The sequence below is a fragment of the Antedon bifida genome, chromosome 3 (genome assembly GCF_963402885.1).
Source record: "Antedon bifida chromosome 3, ecAntBifi1.1, whole genome shotgun sequence".
NCBI lineage: Eukaryota > Metazoa > Echinodermata > Crinoidea > Comatulida > Antedonidae > Antedon > Antedon bifida.
In genome coordinates, this window is record NC_136228.1 from 9811994 (window position 1) to 9831252 (window position 19259).

The 19259-nt window shown below is 32.6% G+C and overlaps 3 protein-coding genes across 3 annotated transcripts; 1 reads left to right on the plus strand and 2 right to left on the minus strand.

Annotated features, from left to right (window-relative positions):
• Positions 1-1611: 1611 nt before the first annotated feature.
• Positions 1612-9147, plus strand: LOC144838128 (uncharacterized). Its single transcript, XM_078693488.1, has 12 exons — positions 1612-1743; positions 2024-2117; positions 3751-3903; positions 4245-4457; positions 5123-5214; positions 5632-5672; positions 5827-5936; positions 6208-6837; positions 7138-7404; positions 7605-7754; positions 8174-8314; positions 8512-9147. The coding sequence occupies exons 1-12, from the start codon at positions 1612-1614 to the stop codon at positions 8844-8846; spliced, it is 2358 nt and encodes a 785-aa protein (XP_078549614.1). The 3' UTR covers positions 8847-9147.
• A 3103-nt stretch (positions 9148-12250) lies between these two features.
• On the minus strand, positions 12251-17137 carry LOC144837685 (uncharacterized). The gene is made up of 9 exons (XM_078692902.1): positions 17044-17137; positions 16733-16861; positions 16337-16511; positions 15596-15717; positions 14517-15173; positions 13660-13926; positions 13305-13448; positions 12941-13084; positions 12251-12626 (listed from the first exon to the last, which is right to left on the minus strand). Exons 1-9 carry the CDS (start codon positions 17114-17116, stop codon positions 12256-12258), a joined length of 2082 nt encoding a protein of 693 aa, XP_078549028.1. The 5' UTR covers positions 17117-17137; the 3' UTR covers positions 12251-12255.
• Positions 17138-17325: 188 nt separating this feature from the next.
• Positions 17326-19237, minus strand: LOC144838129 (uncharacterized). The gene is made up of 4 exons (XM_078693489.1): positions 19097-19237; positions 18123-18237; positions 17711-17857; positions 17326-17333 (listed from the first exon to the last, which is right to left on the minus strand). The coding sequence occupies exons 1-4, from the start codon at positions 19193-19195 to the stop codon at positions 17326-17328; spliced, it is 369 nt and encodes a 122-aa protein (XP_078549615.1). The 5' UTR covers positions 19196-19237.
• Between the last annotated feature and the right edge of the window lie 22 nt (positions 19238-19259).

Consider the following 19259-nt stretch of genomic DNA (forward strand, 5'->3'; position numbering starts at 1 on the left):
AAGTTTAGATTTAATTAAGCCTATATCTTTCTATCTATCTGTTTGTTGTATCACAACCGGATTTATTCTATCACAAAGCATTGTAGTTAAGTTGAGTTTTTCAATACATAAATAATTTTATAAAAATAATTTTTCTCCCTGGTTATTACCACTGTAATATACTATTTTTAAACTAATAATCATCTTTTAAGAGGGGTATTGTACCCGTTTTACGATTAACATTTTACGATACGGATGGTTTAATGGATGGATAATTGCACTTTTGACGTCAGCATATACATTTTGTTTAAAAAAATAAAATAAATTTTGCATTGTTAATCGGTTGCTACAGTATATCAGTAAACTGCACTGGTGTATTTTCAGTTCATGTCAAGATAGGCCAAGCTGCTTTTCTAACAAACTATTCTTTATTAAAATTAGTGAATAATCATATGATAGTTAAAAATAACAACCAGAAACTTTATTTTGGATACTTCAATAAGTCGTAATAAACCGTGTACCCAGAAATGTAAAACCCAAAGACGTGTTTTTTTCTGTTGTTTATTTTGTTTAAGTATGTAAATCAGTCTTATAAAGATAGCAAGGAGCGAGCTGAATTACGAATTGTTTTACGTTGGAACTAAAGGGATTACCAATTAGTACAAGCATATTATTCGTTGAAAAAATATAAAATCTTCATTTGTACAGATTACTACTGTAGTTCGAGAAGTAGATAAAAAATGTATATTTAAAAAGAAAACATCCCAGTTTAAAAAATTACCTAAAGATTTAATGGTAGACCGTTTCGGATGTAATTGTGTACACTACAATACTATTCATTGATATATAAGGCACGTATCATACCGTATTTGCTTTCTTTGAAAAGTTAATTGAAGTTTTCATCTTATGATCTGTGCTTAAGGCATTTCATTTGGTATACAACAATATCAGTATTGTTGTCACATACATACACAAAATTATTTTTGTTCTATATACAAACGCTTTCGTGACCAATTTGGGAGTTGAAGATCAAGATACAGATCGCTGTCTACCTGTCAATTAATTTTAGATTTAATTGTAAGCCTATATCTTTCTATCTATCTGTTTATTGTATCACACCCGGATTTATTCAAAGTCTTTCTTTGCTTTGCCCTTTATTTATCACAAAGCATTGTTATTTTTCAATTTAAAAAATCATTACCACTCTATCATTATTAGTAAAATAATCGCGATACAATTTCTACATCCTTGTAGGAATTTAAATTGAGAACCTCAATCCTACTTTATATTATGACATTTCACAACTAATAATTAACAAACCGTGTACTCAGAAATGAGGAGACAATAAGTACTTTAAAAATATATATTTTTTAAAATGTTGTGAATTATAGCTTTTGGAGGATCTATTAATAAGTCAAGTTACTTTTAAGAATCTTTCTCAAATAAATTCGGGACTTTCCCTAAAGAGGGATGGTGTACTTGGTTTTTGGAAGCTTATGAAACATGCTTTGGCGCCCCTGTGACGTATGTAATTTTCACAGTATTTGGTTGAAGCTCCCCCTCTATTTTGGGTAGGTATAACCTAATTAAAATAGAATCATCGTAGTGCGTCCATGTTGATCATTTTTCATAATGTATTCCTGCGCAGCAGCAGCGTTTAATATTATTCTCTTATATGATGTGGCTATAGCTAATAGCAATGTCTATGACTTATCATGCTTTAAAGAACCTATAAACAGTGAAGTAGACTATTCAAAAGTACCGGTAAGTAATATATTTATCCTATCAAAGGTGACAATAAAAAGATATACAACAAAATAATAGAAAAATAATGTTTACGCACATCCACGAAATACCGGTAGGTCTAGTTTAGAAAATATCGTCGAGCCTTAAGTTTGCCCGCAATCAAAGATCTAGGTACTGCGTAACATTGTCGATTGAAACTCGTGATTTATAATAATAGCGTAATTATTATATTAATACAATTATTTTATCATTTTTTTATTATCCAAACGGTTATGAACACCATTGTTTCTTGTTTTAGGGACCACTAGTAACGGCAAACGTCAATATAAGTAAACTTACAGATAATTATGCTGATTACGATGTTCATGAGGCTGTATTTGTAGATGGAAAATGTAAGTAATCATAAGTACAACAGTATAATTAGTACCCAGAGTAACGGAACTAGATGATGAGTGGGGTGCTTATAGTCCACAATAGGCGGTAGTGTAAACACTGCTTATTATACCATGGACCTATACATTTTTAGGTCCATGATGAAACAGTACAACAGTGGAGCTCGACCGAGTAACATCGTTTGGATTGCTCCATGATCTAGTGGACTTTACCTTCAAATCAGTCTCCTGAATTATCACTATTTTAATTTTTTACTGCCTATGTCAGCTAAGTATAACTTATATTTTCTTTTGTGTGTTGAACTTCCCCCTAAGAAATTGTCTTCGTGTGTTCGGTGTGAAAGAGGCTAACGAACACACGGATAACATCATTATCGGCATAGCTGAACATACATTAGGGCTTAAGTTGGTTCCTGATGACATTGATCGTTCACACAGGGTTGGTAAAAGGAAAGAAAATCAAAACAAGCCTATGCCGGTCATTTTAAAGTTCGTCTCCTATCGATATCGTAGGATGGTGATTACGGCTCGGAGGAAGCTAAAGGGTTCTGGCATATCGATACAGGAAGACTTAACCCGTAAACGCATCGATCTATTACGCAAAACAAGTGAGCATAGTAGGGCATGGTCAGCATGAAGGTGTGTTTGCATTGATCCAAGTTAAAGGCCGGGAAGTTGTAAAGCCAATTCGTTCTTTTGCTGATCTTAAATGGAACTGTTTTCTGATCCATTTGACTTTTTCCAAGAACATATTGTTTATTCATAATCTCTTATTCTGAATTTCGTTCAATTCATTATTGAAATAATGTGTATGTATATATATGTCACTTTTTTCCCAAACGAACCACTGTTCCGAAACATTTCCTAACCAAGATCGATTAAATAATTTAATCTTCAACCCATACGCAGACTATGATGAACATGATCACGACTTTTACCCTGATACTAATTTTTTCTCTTCCTCTACCCAGCCCAATTGTAAGTACTATCAACCTGATAGTCACAAAACTCGGAGCGCAAATCAAATACGTATTCCTTTTTTTAAACTACTTCTTTTAAACATAGCATTAAGTTCACTGGTCCAAAACTCTGGGATAGTGTACCAGTTCCTATAAAAAGTGCTTTGTCAAAGAAGAGTTTTTCTTTTAAATTGAAACGACACCTCTTATCCAGTTATGTGTAATTTCCTTTCACATATTGTAGTTTTTATATTTAGCATCCTTCGGTACCCTGAAACTAAAATTCTTCATTCCTGTTTTTGTCCTGTTTCCGGTTCCCTTGTTGTCCTGTTTTCTTTTTTAGTTTTTATGGGCTGCCTTATAAAAGCTTCGCTTTTTTGGAATTTTGCCCCTCTTAATTTATTCATATTTACTGTTAATTTTTATTTATTATGAAATTATAAGAGAAATATATGTTACTTTGATTGATTGATTGAAACAATTTTGGTCATTTTGGTTGGTGGTCGTGGTACATTTTAGGCCTATACCACAGACACTGTTGCTACTTATGGCGCCATGAATTACAAATAATGCATACCTTCAGAAGTTAATAATACGCTTCTGTGCAACATTTTACACAAATACTATTTTTCATATTATTACTGGTACTTTATAATAATTGTATTACTTTTTAGGTGGAATTCATGTTTTTATACACATAAACGGAGCACTAGCATTGTACCAAACCCTTTTTTTACTCTATGATGAGGAAGTTTCTTGTGAATTCAAGGACAAGACTATATTATCATCAATTCCAACGCTAACACTGGTATCGCTGGGAGAAAGTGGTAGGTCTAAATATAACAAGGCGATGCATACAATTTACCATAATTCGATCCTAGGTCCAAATGCGATGACATGATTTGGTACAGTATCACCAGATTAAGGTGTTTAGTCCACAACCTGGAAAGATGTAAGTCTATCATAGGTAATACACGTAGGCCTACACTTAGTCTTATATTATGTACCGTAAGACCTGGGCGTCACAAAATTGGTAATCTTCGACTCTAGTGCTTAGATGCTCATGATCTGTGGACTTTTTATTGACCGAAGGATAGTTATAAAGATTCACTTACATTTAATAAAAGATACTTAGAATTCATTATTACCCCATTTTTTTTAATTTCAGAAGCGACCAATATTACTTATTATGCAGATACAAAATATGATTTGAGTGATTTTGGTTGGCCTGGAATTATCATTGATGCGTTCTTTCAACACATTGTCATTCATAATAACCATGAGACTATTGAAGCAACTTGTACATATTCTTTCTTCTCAAATGAAGAAGAAAACCCCGTTTTTACCACAGGGGGAATCTCGGTTAGCATTCAAATAAATGGTACGTATAATAGACTTTGAAACATACTAAGATTTCTTTTAGGAAAGGAGGGGCTGCCGACACAAACTTTATTCATGGTAAACCACAACTCAATGACGAAGACCTAAGCTCACGACGCGATTGATGGGCTTACATTGCGTCCTAATGGGAAACATCATCGATAGGTAACTTTCTTATTGCACATTAGGACAGAATGGGCACTAGACTACTTATTTCAATAGGCATATGTCTACTTCTGCAATATTTTGTGCATAATACACAAGGTACAATACTTTTTGTATTCCCACTGCAACTGGGATAAATAAAGCTTCCAGATGGTAAAACACCAATTACCTATTATTATCAAGAAAGATTTAAGTATTGTGCCGCATGCGCGTACCTACAATACTGCACAGCTACTTTAAATGTCACCCTTCTATCTGCCGGGTTCAGTGGAGAATCCATGTTCAGCGTGAGAAACCCGTTTTGGTATCACATAGGCCTAGGTGCATAAGATCCCATATTGCAATCTTGACTGCCACAAACAGTGTGGGCAAGTGTCTCCAAACGACTATAGGAAAGCAAGTTATACTACTTGGCCCAAATTGTCTTTTTGTACATATATCCAATATTAAACGGAGTAATTCAAGAAGATCTACCTTTTTATCCGACTTTACATTTAACAGGATGTCCACTGGGAAGATATGGAATAAAGTGTGACCGAGTTTGCGATTGTTCTCAAGACATCCAATGCCATAGTTTCAACGGAGCATGCATATGTCCAATAGGTCTCACAGGAGAGACTTGTGAAAAACGTATGTAATTGTTGGATCAGCGGAAATTTAATAATAATATATTATATATAATATATTCGTATATATACGAATATATTGTAATTGATAATGTTATAATTTTTATCGTTTATTAGTTGATCCATATTTGGAAATCGACACTGAAAATCTATACATTAAATGGGGGTCACCAGTTATACTTAACTGTACAGCACATGGATTTACAGATTCAAACCTGGCTATTTCATGGCAACGAAACAATACACGTTTAGAAAACACCACAAGGAAACTTTCTGAAGTTGACTATTACCCACGGTATGTATTGTAGTTCTAAGTTGTATAAAGTAGCGGTATTTCCAACTAATAGCTTTCCAAAGAACAACAAAGACCTTATTCTTTTATAGATAAAAACACTATTATTACACACAGTTACGAATATTATACAGTAATTAATGTTTTAAACGTGAATTTAAAAGGGAAATATCAGAAAGTTGATGAGCCCAATTTTCAAACATTTTTATTTCACTTTCTTTTCATTTAAAAGCGAAATAATAAATAAGCAAATAGTAAACATATATTATATGATGATTGTTTTGCAGCCCAATTCAAATGACTTATAATATAGATAGCACCACGGAATCTGATAATGACATCTACCGATGTGTTGCTAACAATACGATCGTGAGAGAAGTTATCATTACAGTAATTGGTAAGACCAGTCAAGATTTATTATATGTTATGATATAGTAATAGTAATGATACACACTTTATTACTTAACAAAATCCGTACAGGATACATGTTTAAAAAAATATTCTTTCATTTAATTGGTATTTAGTAGGCGTTACAAACGTGATAAACTTCTAAACGAAATCTGGAAGGAAGATGTTACATAGATGAAACGCTGAAAAACACCTTTCATTACTTCTTAATATCTAACACCATTGAAAGGTACAATTTTAATAATGTTTTTATACTGTAGATCTTCCAAATCCATTCATCAAGACCCCTAGAAATCAGACAGTTGTGTCCGGATCTAACATGTCATTGGTGTGCCAAGTGCGTCCTTTTGCTGGGGTAGTGAAATGGACACTAAACAACAAAATAGTTAGCAACATTACGATACTTCAAAACACTGAGAACCGCATGATATCTTCGAATGTTCTAAATGGTGAATCAACGTTGATAAATGAACATGCAAATCTAGGAGACGAAGGCGTATATAGGTGTTTTGTAGGTCATACATTCGAACCAGACGACATTAACTTTGCAGAAGCCTACGTAACAATTATTACCCCGCCTTCTGGTGACTATCCAGTAATCGAAACTACAACAGAGAGTAGCATGTTATCCGTTTCAGAAGATGATTTAATGGTGTTAACTTGCAACGTTTACGGAATTAGACCAATTCCCAAACTTAAATGGACAATTGATGGACAAAGTTTTAATTTCCAGGAATCCTTTACATTTGTGGAAACAGATTCGCAGTTCGACGTAACAAATACCATTACATTTGCCGCTCATCGAGATTACAATTCAAAATACTTGACGTGTACGATGGAGAGTGACGAATTTGATAACGCACAAACGTCAATGTTGTTGAATGTAACGTGTAAGTATCAACACATATTACTGAAGTACACGTATAACAAATATTTATCAATGAATATACATTAAAAATCATTTAGGTCTAGGCCCAATAAATCTAGCATCAATTAGCCTACTGATTGTTGTTTGTATTACAGAGAAATGTATCCTTAAATTATGAAGATTAACAAATTAATTTCGATCTTAAAACTAAAAAAATAACTATTATAATAACTGTATTTTCGGATAAGATTATCCTTTTGATGTATATAAAAAATCAATAAATCACAATAATAGTATTCATGACTACAATTTTGTGTTTCAGACAAACCTGTAATACGATTTCAACCTAGTTACATAGATATCCTAGAAGGAGACGATCTACTCGTTACATGTATTGGTGACGGTAACCCGGATAATATATCATATCGTTGGGAATGTGATCAACCTAACAGCGACACAGTTCGTCAATATGGACAAACATTCAGTATCCAAGATGTTTCTTCGTCTAGCTTAGACAAATCAAAACTCCGCTGTATCGCATCTAATGATGTTGGTACCGGTTTCCGATCTCTTGACGTAAACATTCGTGGTAGGCACAATATTTTACGTTTAGGTCGAGATACTCTCGAAAAACAATAATATCAAAGTATTAGAATGCTTAAATATGTGCAAACCTATAAATCCAACCCAAAGTTAAGTTCATGAATATTACCTAAAATAGCATGGTATCCCAAGCGGTTAGTTTGTACTATCTAAAATACATTGAAATCTTATGCATTAACTTTGTAGGAAAAGGCATTCCGTTGGAAGTGGTGCTCCCTATATTAGCTGTGATCGTACTCGCTATGCTTGTACTTTTCCCACTGATGGTTTATCGATATCGAAACAAAATTCAACGTATGGCTGAAAAGTTTCAATTACCAGAAGATTATGCGAAAGGTAATAATAACTGGTTTTGATTTTAATAATAAAATAAACCTCCATGGTATATTGACGTGATCGGTACACTTTTCCGAGTAAGTAAGTAATATGTATTGCTTTCCAAAAACTGTACAATATATAAAACAGCATAATATTTGAATGGAAATAAATACAAAGAATAATACAAATATTAAACTTGATAAATTAAAGCCCAAAAGCTTGTTTCTGAGTTTTAAGAAATTACCAATAATTTTGTAATAATACCAATACTAATATACTGGGTATAGTAGCACAATATTTGAACAAGCACTCTGTGTAATTTGATAAAACTGAATTTCAATAATGTGTACACGTATGTTTTCAGATTTATATACGAATTTAAGAAGTATTTGAACAGTGATTTAGAGAGACTTTATACTTCAGATTTTTATTTTTAGATGGCAAAGAATTTGACGTGTTTATTTCGTACAGAGGCGGCACTGAAGAAGAGACATTTGTGGTACAGAAACTTGTTCCAAATTTAGAGATGATGGGTTTTACCGTTTGTGTTCATTACAAACACTTCCTTGTCGGAAATAGTAAGTTTTAGATTTTTGGATGCAAGAAGGCATTGTCATATATGTGTAAACCGTATAATCTGTCTTTAAAGTGTAATAAGCATTCTATTTACTAATTATGAATGAATGAATTTATTTCAAATTCGGCAGTCACTTTATACACACTAATTATAACAAAAGAAACATAAATTAAATATTTTTGTTATTATTTTTTTAAGCAATTATGCAGAATATTCTTGATGCAATTGGCAAGAGCAGAAAGACAATCATTGTCCTATCGCCTGCTTTTGTTGAAAGTCAGTGGTGCCGTTACGAGTTCATTACAGCGTCAGCAGAGATCAGGAAGTCAGAATTTAATGTTATTCCTTTAATGTATGAAGACATTACAAAGATGCCAAAGGTTGACGTCATAATAAAAGAACTACTCGATCGCATTAACTACATAACTTGGCCACGTGACTATAAGGATGATGATCCAGACGTACTTCGTTTTTGGGAGCTTATGAAACATGCAGTGACTAGAAAAATATCGCCTGTAGAAGCTTTAAAGTAGTAGGGTATGAATATACGACTGAAAAAAGCACACCCTATGCCTCTTCCCTTTTTGAGACAAACATGCACAACATATATCAAAACCTAGCTCGCCTAATGGAAAAATGTGTATAATCTGTTTACGTTAGTTACGTTAGGTATTCTGATTGATGTCACTATTTGCTAGTTGCAAGTTTTAAATTTTCGTTCTACAATACAGAAATTGGTTGATGGGTTGTTTATAATTATAATAATTATTAGAATTAAAGTATTAGTGAATGTGTTTTAGTTCATGAAGTAGTATACCAGCTTTTCGAAAGTAGAAATATGCCTAATAGAATAATGTATTTATAATTTAAATTTTATATTTGGAGGTTTATAATTCCAGTTAATTTTTATTATTCGTTGAGTAAAGAGTAACAAGAAGTTTTCATATTCAACAAAGCACATACAATTAACACAAATAACAGCTTTATTTATATATCTTTTCAGTGACTACTTTATTTCTCTTTTGTGGTGGTACAATTAAAGTTTATGGGCGAGTTTGCTTGTTTCTATTCCTTTTTTTATTTGCAAGTTAAAATGTTGGTAATTTTAAATTAAAATAAATGTAATTTTAAACTGCAGCTTGATCGATTTGTTTTCAAATTTATTTTTAGTCGCGTGCAACATCTCACAGCTACAGCTCACTATGTTGGTCGGTTGGTCGGTCGGTTTGTCGGTCGGTTGGTCGGTAAACACTAACTTGAGTACGCGACTGCAGTCATGTATATGGCCTTGTTTTTGTAAGAGTCTTGAAAAGGCACGGACTTTCATTTTTGTCTTACAAATTGATATAGAAAACCATGAAAACATTTTAAACTTGATTTCAGTATATCAGAATATAATAATTGAATTGAAATTAAATCTATCAATTGTTGTTATACGATGTATGGTTTCTCTGAAATATATTGCAGTTACATTTTTGACGTAAGTATATATATTTTCCATTGCTACTCTTCACATCTTAATTGTACATTGTTAATCGGTTGTTATATTAGTAAACTGCAATGTTGTATTTCAATTCATGTAGGCATAGCTGCTTTGTTAACAAAAGTATTCTTTATTAAATTTAATGAATAACCATATATGATAGAAAAACAATAACAAAACATTTTATGTTGGATAATTCAATAACGAATAACGAAGAAGCGTAAAATGTTGGACTTTCCCTAAATTAAATCTACTCTGAGAATTAACCCTATCTTGTTTAATTTACTCAATTACATTTTATTTCTAATACAAATTATTCACCACATATTATCTTCCATTTTTACTTTGACTATCTTGAAGTTGTCATAAACTCTTGTTTTACATCTCTTTGTACATGTGTTTGGTAGGTAGCCTATTTTAATTTGATTTATCACTTTATTTCAGAATAAATATTCCATATATACTGTACAACAAAAACTAATACAAAACGGAAAATCAAACTAAAATATGTTTTTTCCCATTTAGTGTAGAAATTTGAATATCGTAACAAATAGTTCGTAGTACACCTAACAAGATCATTTTCACTATTCACAACTCTTAATCTAAAACCATAGAGGCTTTTAATATTTATGTATATAATTATGACACTATTTGGTTGTACATTTGTAGTTTGTTAAAACCTTTCCTTTTCACTATTTATATCAACGATCTCATCTTATGATCTGTGCCTAAGGCATTTTCATTTTGTCTCTTTTGTTATTATACAACAATATCAGAACAATTATTTTTGTTCTATATACAAACGCTTTCGTGACCAATTTGGGAGTTGAAGATCAAGATACAGATCGCTGTCTACCTTCTATCAATTAAGTATATGTTGATTTTAGATTTAATTGTAAGCCTATATCTTTCTATCTATCTGTTTATTGTATCACACCCGGATTCACAAAGCATTGTAGTTGAGTTTTTCAATACATAATTTGTGTTCTTTTTTCTCCCTTCTGGTTATTACCGCTGTAACATTATTAGTACTCCTTTATACTATTTTTAATCTAATAATCATCTTATTTATAAGAAGGGGATTGTACACGTAATAACAAAATTTACCATTTTGGTTCAAGCAAGTAAATCAGTCTTATAAAGATAGCAAAGAGCGAGCCGAATCACGAATTGTTTTACATCGGGTTACAAACAAATTATTTGTTGATATAATATTACATTTTTATTTGTACGAGAAGTAAATACAACGGTAACGTATTACTAAGCAAAATGTATATTTAAAACTCTCAGTGTAGGGCCTAAACGAATGTGAGAAAAATGTAAGAAACAAAACCCCAAAGAAGCGGACCTTAGGCTTACTGAGAACAATAAGTACTTTAATAATATATATTTTTAAAATGAATAAGTAAATTGTTACTTTTTAAATATATCTTTCTCAAATAAATTCTGGACTTTCCCTAAAGAGGGAGCTTATGAAACATGCATTGACGCCCCTGTGTGACGTATGTAATTTTCACAGTATTTGGTTGAAGTTCCGCCTATATTTTGTATAGTAGGCATATCTAAAGTGACATTATACAAATTATTTAGAATCTGCAAAGTTCTAACAAGAGAGGGCCTGAACTATTTATGTCAAATCAAAGCGTGTGCGATAATTTGCCAATAACGATCGAACTCGGCTCTCCGACTGTTGTTGACGCTTTAATTTGGAGACTTCAGAGCTCCATGTTAAGAGAAAGGTTCCAGTCGCGGCATGTTTCATTTTCTATTGAAAGAACCAATCTTTGTAGGCCTACATGTAGCCTAGTTTTCTTTATAGGCCTTCTCTATAACAATATAATAAACCTTGATTTATTTATTCAAAAATATCGTGGTCGCAGCACGAGGCTGAATTACAGCAATATTAACAATAATACAAAAATACAGATAAAAAATATCAAAAACTTTCAAATATCAAAATATAAAAAACAAAATAATATAATAAGGCAAATGGCAAAAAACAAATGCGATGACAAAGTAGCGCAAGACTAGATAACTTGTACAAGATGAGCGTGGAAACAGGAATCATTTATCATTAAAAAGTTTCGTAATGAGGAAGGGAATAGCACTCATCGCTAGGCAAATTATTTACATATCATTTCTTCTCGTATCAAGCGTATGTAGGTTAGTACTTTTTAGTGCTTCAAGATAAGTAACACACTTGGGTCCCAGAACAATTATACGAATGTGCCCTTTTTTTTAATTATCTCAATTTTGAGAGACTGTGCCACCCTGGTGAGGATACTCGACAATTGATCGAACATACCCACATAAACGACACTAAATCGCATTCAGGAACACCAAAACGTTTGAGACGAGTAAGTATATATAACCTACGACTTCTATTAGAAATCTTATTACAAACAACAGTATTCCATTTCAAATTTGCTTGAATAGGGATTCCTAGAAACGACTTTGAATTAGATTTCTTCTAATTCTACTGCTTCATGGACCTCATCGTTATTGTCTGCCATCTGTCCTGCTTTTCGTGGTGGCGCGTTCTTCTCGATGTCTTTCCAGAAGCGTATCTTCTGTTCTTCGTCAATATTGCCGCCATTCCAATTAAGGTAAGTAATGGTCTTCAACAAACTTTCTATGTTCTTGTCCAGGTTCGGTACGTTTAATACATTTTCGTAAATTATCGGCAGTATATCAGCTCGTTGATTGAGCATGTTACCCAATGCAGTTTCGAATTCGTATTGACACCAACCGCTCTCAAGGAAAGCAGGCGAAAGTACGAGTATTGTCTTCCAACTGTTATGTACCGCCTCTGTGATGTTATCTATAATGGCTAAAAGATAAGAACAGAAATACTTTCTCAGTTCCTTTCGAAATAAAATTATATATTTGTCGTTAATTCATTCTATAATTGTTTATTGCAATATGTCTCACGTGCCCTTGTACAATTGGCACAGCGTTGAATGCTGAAAATAAAATGTTCACTGCGGAAAACTTTACAACCAATCAGAGCTCATGCTCGGTTTAGCGTATAAGTTTCCTCATATGGAAAACAATCTTAATAACTAGGCATACCTTGGTAATTACAGTTTTTAAATACACTCATGACTACATTTTGGACAAAAAGAAGTGGGTAAAATTACTCACTACTACCCGGTAAGAAGTTCTTGAAATGAACACAGACTTTGAATGCCATTTCCTCCAATTTTGGTGTCAGGACATTTATCACAAAATCTTCGTCACCTCCTCCAGATTTATAAGCAATGAAGAAATCAAATTCTTTATCACCTTCTGTAAATAAAATGGAAATGAAAAGTTAGTAGTTTTTGCTTAAACATTGTAATGTGGAATATTGATTGATCGAAAATGAATCATCAGCCTATCAAACATAATCTAAAAAGGCCACTAAAATCATATTGATTGAGTTATCGACGAATCATAATAATTATGTTGACGAAATAAATGATGATAATAGGATGATTATGAAAAATAAACGATTGATTTTCCAAACCTCTGTTTTTGTAGACATTTTGGCGAGCCTGCATCATTCTGATTCTAAATCTATATTTGTACACAATCAGTGAGAGTATGGCGACACAAACAACTGTCGCAACCGCTGAACAGGGTAATATAATTTTTAACGATATTCCAATTCCTAAAAAGTAGTACATTAATGTAGATTACATTAACCATTTGTATCATATTTCCACGAGTTTACTTCTAGGGGGCGCCTTTTTTTGCAACAAATTATCTTTAGTGTATATCTTGTATAGTCAGGTAAGTCATTGCAAATACTAAATCAATCATAATAAATATTTGAAAAATTCTATAATAACAACAATAATTGATAAATATCTCAAACTTACTTTTCACAGTCAAATTTGTGACGTCAGCATATGACTTTCCAACTGAGTTTTCTACTTCACATCTTAGTTTTGCATTGTTGAAATCGGTTGTAACACTAGTAAACTTCAAAATTGGATTTGGGTTAATTAATTTCGTTCCATTAGATAGATTAACAAACCATACGTAGGAAGAAGGCATTGGATTTGCATTTGAGCTGCATGTGAACGTGAGATCCTCTCCTTCAGTTATGCTAGCACTTTCCGGATCTATCTCAACCACAGGTTTATCTAAGAACAGAAAATAATAATAATAAAATAGGGCCTGTTTCAATCCTTATAGTTATTCAAAAGCTGTTTTTAAAATAGTTGCTTTGTTTAGAGAAAACGCAAACTCAAAACACGTCCTATAGCTTAACTCAAGCAAAGAAAGTTAAGAAAAGAAGAAGAAATTGTATCAAAAAGTAAAATAAAGTTTAGAAATAAAACTTAATGTTAGGATGACTATAGCGAGGCATTTAATAAAATGTAAATGTGAAATGTTTCGAGAAACTATTCTCATCATCAGAACAGTAAACAACGCCTAGAGTGCTTATATAGGCGTTGTTTACTGTTCTGATGATGAGAATAGTTTCTCGAAACATGTCACATTTACATTTTAAGGCAGTTTGCCTTTTTATTAAATGCCTCGCTATAGTCATCCTAACTCGTAAGTTTGGTGGTATTATTCATGAAAAGCTTAATGTAAGTTAAACAAAAGCAAATGCTATATTAGGGCTAAGGGTTAAGGTATTATATAACGACGCCGACGTTATACGACTTCTACAACAATTATAATATAATAAGGTACAATAATAAACCTAAACTATAATAGGCCTTACATGTAACATTCAGGTATACTGTTTTATTCTCCTTTAAAATTATGGAGTTTTCTGCAACACATGTTACCACTCTTTTGTTGTCACTTACTGTCGCAGTTTTCAAAAACTCAATAGACGTATTAAATACTGAATAATCATTAGTTTCCACGTATTTATTAGATTCCATAAAAGGTGAACCATCAAGAAACCATGATAGTTCGACGACTGGTTTACTGAGGTTAACTTCACATCTCATGTTGATAATGTCACCATTGCTGACGTCATATATATCAAGCACAGGTAACTTAATTTCCGTTGATAGACTATCATGCTTGTAGATTAACGGAAAAGGTTCTAAAGGATTAACATTAACAATGACATGTGACTCGGCAAACGTTAAATTGACGTCAAGGTAATCACGTCCAAAATAACACCTATATTCAGATTCGTCCAGTAGAGTAACGTTGAGAATTGTTAGTTTATATAGCCTATCGTCCGGATTATTCTTGATAAACATTGTGTCGGTCGAGTTGATTATTGAAAACAACTTGGAATTTGCTTGGCCTTTCTTCCAAAAAGCGATTTCGACAGGTTCTTTAACTCGACACGTTATTGTAATGTTGTTGCCTATCAAGACAGATTGAATTTGAGGTCCTTCGATAAATGGAGTAGGAATTTCTGGAAAGAAAAATTACAATACCTTTTTCCATTAAAATTTAGTTTTTCGGTCTATATATATTTTTCAAATAAAGTAAAATAAACATTTATTTCTTTCATTTAAAATTTAAAATTAATATATTATTAATTCTTGCGAGATTTTCTTTTGTGAAAAAAATTACAAATAACCAGATTTAAATTTAATTTTTAAAAACATGACTAAAATTGTCGTAGACTTCTGCTATTGAATCCTCCAAGACGTGGGGTGACAGTGGCAGTAAAGTAAAGACCGATAATTCAATAGACGATACGTATCATGTGAGATAATCTTTGGAGATTGAATACAGGATAACAGAAGAGTATCCGATATATAGTAGTTGACTAGTGATTGTATGACATATGTAAACAAATTGAATAAAGACAATTGAAAGACACTGCGTTACCTAGCACATTAATATTGACGGTAGTTTTTAAGGATACAGATGAATTATTTGTGGTTTCACATGTATAGACACCATCATGCTCAGTTGTCACATTTTGTAGTTGATGTACAGATCTGACAGGTCTAATTAGAGAAATATACCATTGAAATTACACAAAATATCTAATATGTATAATAATATGCACATCTAGAAGATTTAGAATACTGCAACCAGTTCAATTACAGTTTCACTCAATCAATCAATCAAAATTTCGCGGTTGATTATTCACAGACATCTTCATATAATAAACCATAACATGTTGTTTCTGAGCATGCGCAGAATGTTATTTATATACTACTGTACACAGCTGCCTATTTGAGAAAAAACACTAAAACAACGTGATACTATAGGCATAAAGAATTTCACTGTGCGACAAAGCCATTATATTACTTCGAGCCTAGTCTATACTAGCAAACCTTAGCGAACCTTTGTTTGCAAACTCAGAGAACTGTTTGGAGAAGTTTGGCTGTCAATTCTGCAGGGTCACATGACCAAAGAGATTGTTATTTATATATAAGTTCAAAGACTTTAGCAAACTAGTTTGTCAAGAAGGCCTACTTCTCCAAACTTGCTTTCTGTTTGCAAACTGCAGGTCTACACTAGTAAACTTTGGAAAATTGTTCTTGCAAAATTCAAAGTTTGCTCGAAACAAATAAAAAGTTTTTCATATTATTACAGTAGTTTCTAATTCACATTACTTACTTAGGATAGTATTTCTCTGGAACAATCGTTTTTACAGCCCAAAGCTTTTCGTTACTCTTAGTCCACTGTATATCATCATTTGTCAATCCATGAGATGTACACACCAGGTCGTAATCCGAACCCCAGGGAAGGTAGATATGCCTTTTATTAAATTTTACATCCAGCACAGGATTGACTATTGAATAATTAATGATGGATTGTTAATCAATTTGATACCTAATAAATGCAAAATCACACATTAGTGATAACCTGGTATGATATTATTCTTTGGAATTCTTCTTTTCCATCTAATTTATGCAGATATTGCTTTGCTATTACTTCTGTTGTAAGCCTATGAACGGTCATTTTTCTTAAAAACATAATCTTAACAAAACAAAAATAAGGTGATGTGCTTACGTTGTTCACATCTGTCATTTTCAAAACCCTTTGGACATAAACATGTGCCATCGAAACTGTGACAATTTACTCCATTTGAGCAGTTACATGGCTGATTACAATCTAAGCCGTACTTCCGATAGGGGCAACCTGAAATAGTGCTATATATTAATAACTTTTAACTTTAAAAATAATAATATAATAAATATCAGAATGCTGCATGTTTTATACTTGCGGATCCGGGTTTAAATATAAAGTAGAACGTCTAATTTCACTATTATTGGGCCCGGCTGTCCACCACCCCAGCGTCACAAAATAAATGAACAGCTTACCTAAAACTTGCATTCTAAAAGAAATAGTTGCCACATTGAAGTCTTCTACTAAAAAAGGGCAAGATCCAGCCATAAGTCTCTCAGAATGTATATTTTCAAACAATATATGTAGTCTATATATAGGCTTCCTCTGTAAACCTATAAATAAACAATACATAGCTTAATATTAATTTATATAAGAAATATAGAACTAGTAAGTAATCAACTAAACAAATCGCATATCTATTCTAAAGTACAAATTTTTGCTGGTACAGTAGTTTCATATAACATGTAGGATACTATTTACAGACCTGTATATTCCAACAAAAGGATATGTTAAATTGTTGGAACATCTTCCTTGAGGGACTGCATATACAGTCAGTATATCCGATACGTTGGTCATATCTGTAGGGGACCGAATACATCAATTACAAAAAAGATGCTGTTTGCTGTTCCAACAAGACGGTACTATCGTGATCCGTGGATTAAAATCTCTCGTATTTTAAGTATGGAAATCAGGCAAGCCAAAGCTATTACACAAACGAACACCTTTGTAGGCTATTTGGTGCTGAATGGGTTTTCGACTCCAGTTCTACGACGTAGAAGAGGAGGATCCCATATGTATGTATGTATGTATGTATACTAGCTCCATCACTGAAGCTATTGAGAAAATAATGTAAAGTCTTACGGGCTTTGTCTTCGGTTAATTGTATTGTTGGGATACTTGTTTTAACCCATGGATCAGTATACGTGCATTCAAAACCGTAAGTCTCCTCACTCAATATAACATGCTTCAAATATTTATTTTGAAATGTTAGAAAGACATCTAATGTACCTGTATTCAAAATCATGGAAACAGTAATATCACAAGTTTGAAATTTCAATAGGATCTGAGCGTACAATCATTATATAATGAGCGAAAAATAATGTAATAAAATGGAAGAAAAATAATGTACGAAAGGTGACAGGCCTACAAAATCAACCAGTCAAATAGCAAGTATAGGCACTACCGTACAGTTATAGCGCAAACAACGACATGTGATACGGTACCTAACCAATCAAAATGTGAAGGCTTGTTAAAATATCAAAACACATCTTACAAGTATTGCGGATGACATACGACTGATCGGTAATTAATACTGGATCATCTTGCTCACCATTATCAGGATTTATTGCCGTTATATTGAAATCACCTGATATCAAACCTGTAACATTCTTTTTAAGAAAAAACTAATATTAATTAGTTTAATCGTAATAACAAAGGTACATGCAGTATGTCTTGCACAGAATCATTCCTATCTGTACAATTATAGTAAAGTCAAGCTTTTAAAATTATTATTTCTATTTCGTAATTGAAATTGGTTTAACTGAGGTTTTTCAGCACTATGATTCTGTTGATTATTAATATTATTTTACCACGTCAGCTTCGGCTGGCTGTGTTCTGTTTTTCAGCCTTTTCGTTCCTTTCCATCAATACTCCAATGCTACTATAGTAAAAACATATCTTAGGCCTACCTGGTCTAGTATGTTTTGGGTGCAGTATACGTAGTGGATCAGATGTTTTGTTTTAATTTTTGAAGGTCAATTTCTATTTGTATTACTTAGCATAGGGGACGCTATATTAATAATTAGAAATGTTTAACCTGGAGCGTTGAAAGCTTAAAGGTCAAAGGTCAGTCATCTAACTGGGTTCATGTTCTATATGGAACATAGTATCTTTTAGTTTTCATTTATTTCCTTGTGTACTCCGCACACAATTTTTAAACATATTCAGAAATAATAAGTTATCTATGCCCATCACACCTAAATAGATTGCATATAGGCTATAACAAACCGGTTCATTTCATCTGTGGAATATATTTTGTTAAATCGTAAGGGCATTGGGTCACAACGTTGTTTACTGTTTACTGCAGAAAGACAATTTATACAAATTATTTTTCCTTGATGTAATGTATTGTAAACGCAATACAAATTAATCTCTAGTTAATTAATCAATTGGGAATTACGGTAGGCCTATAACCTAACATACATCACAGACGACATGCCATAATTCCTTAAGCTATAGTAAACTTACCTTTTCTAACACTTCTCGTTCCACTTGACAAAACGGATAATACGTTCCAAACGAAGTTACAAAGAAAACGTTAAACAAAAGTATCTGACCGAAATCCATCTTAGCAATACGGTTTAATTCAATTGCATAACATTTATATTGTACATATTCTTCAGTGTTTGGA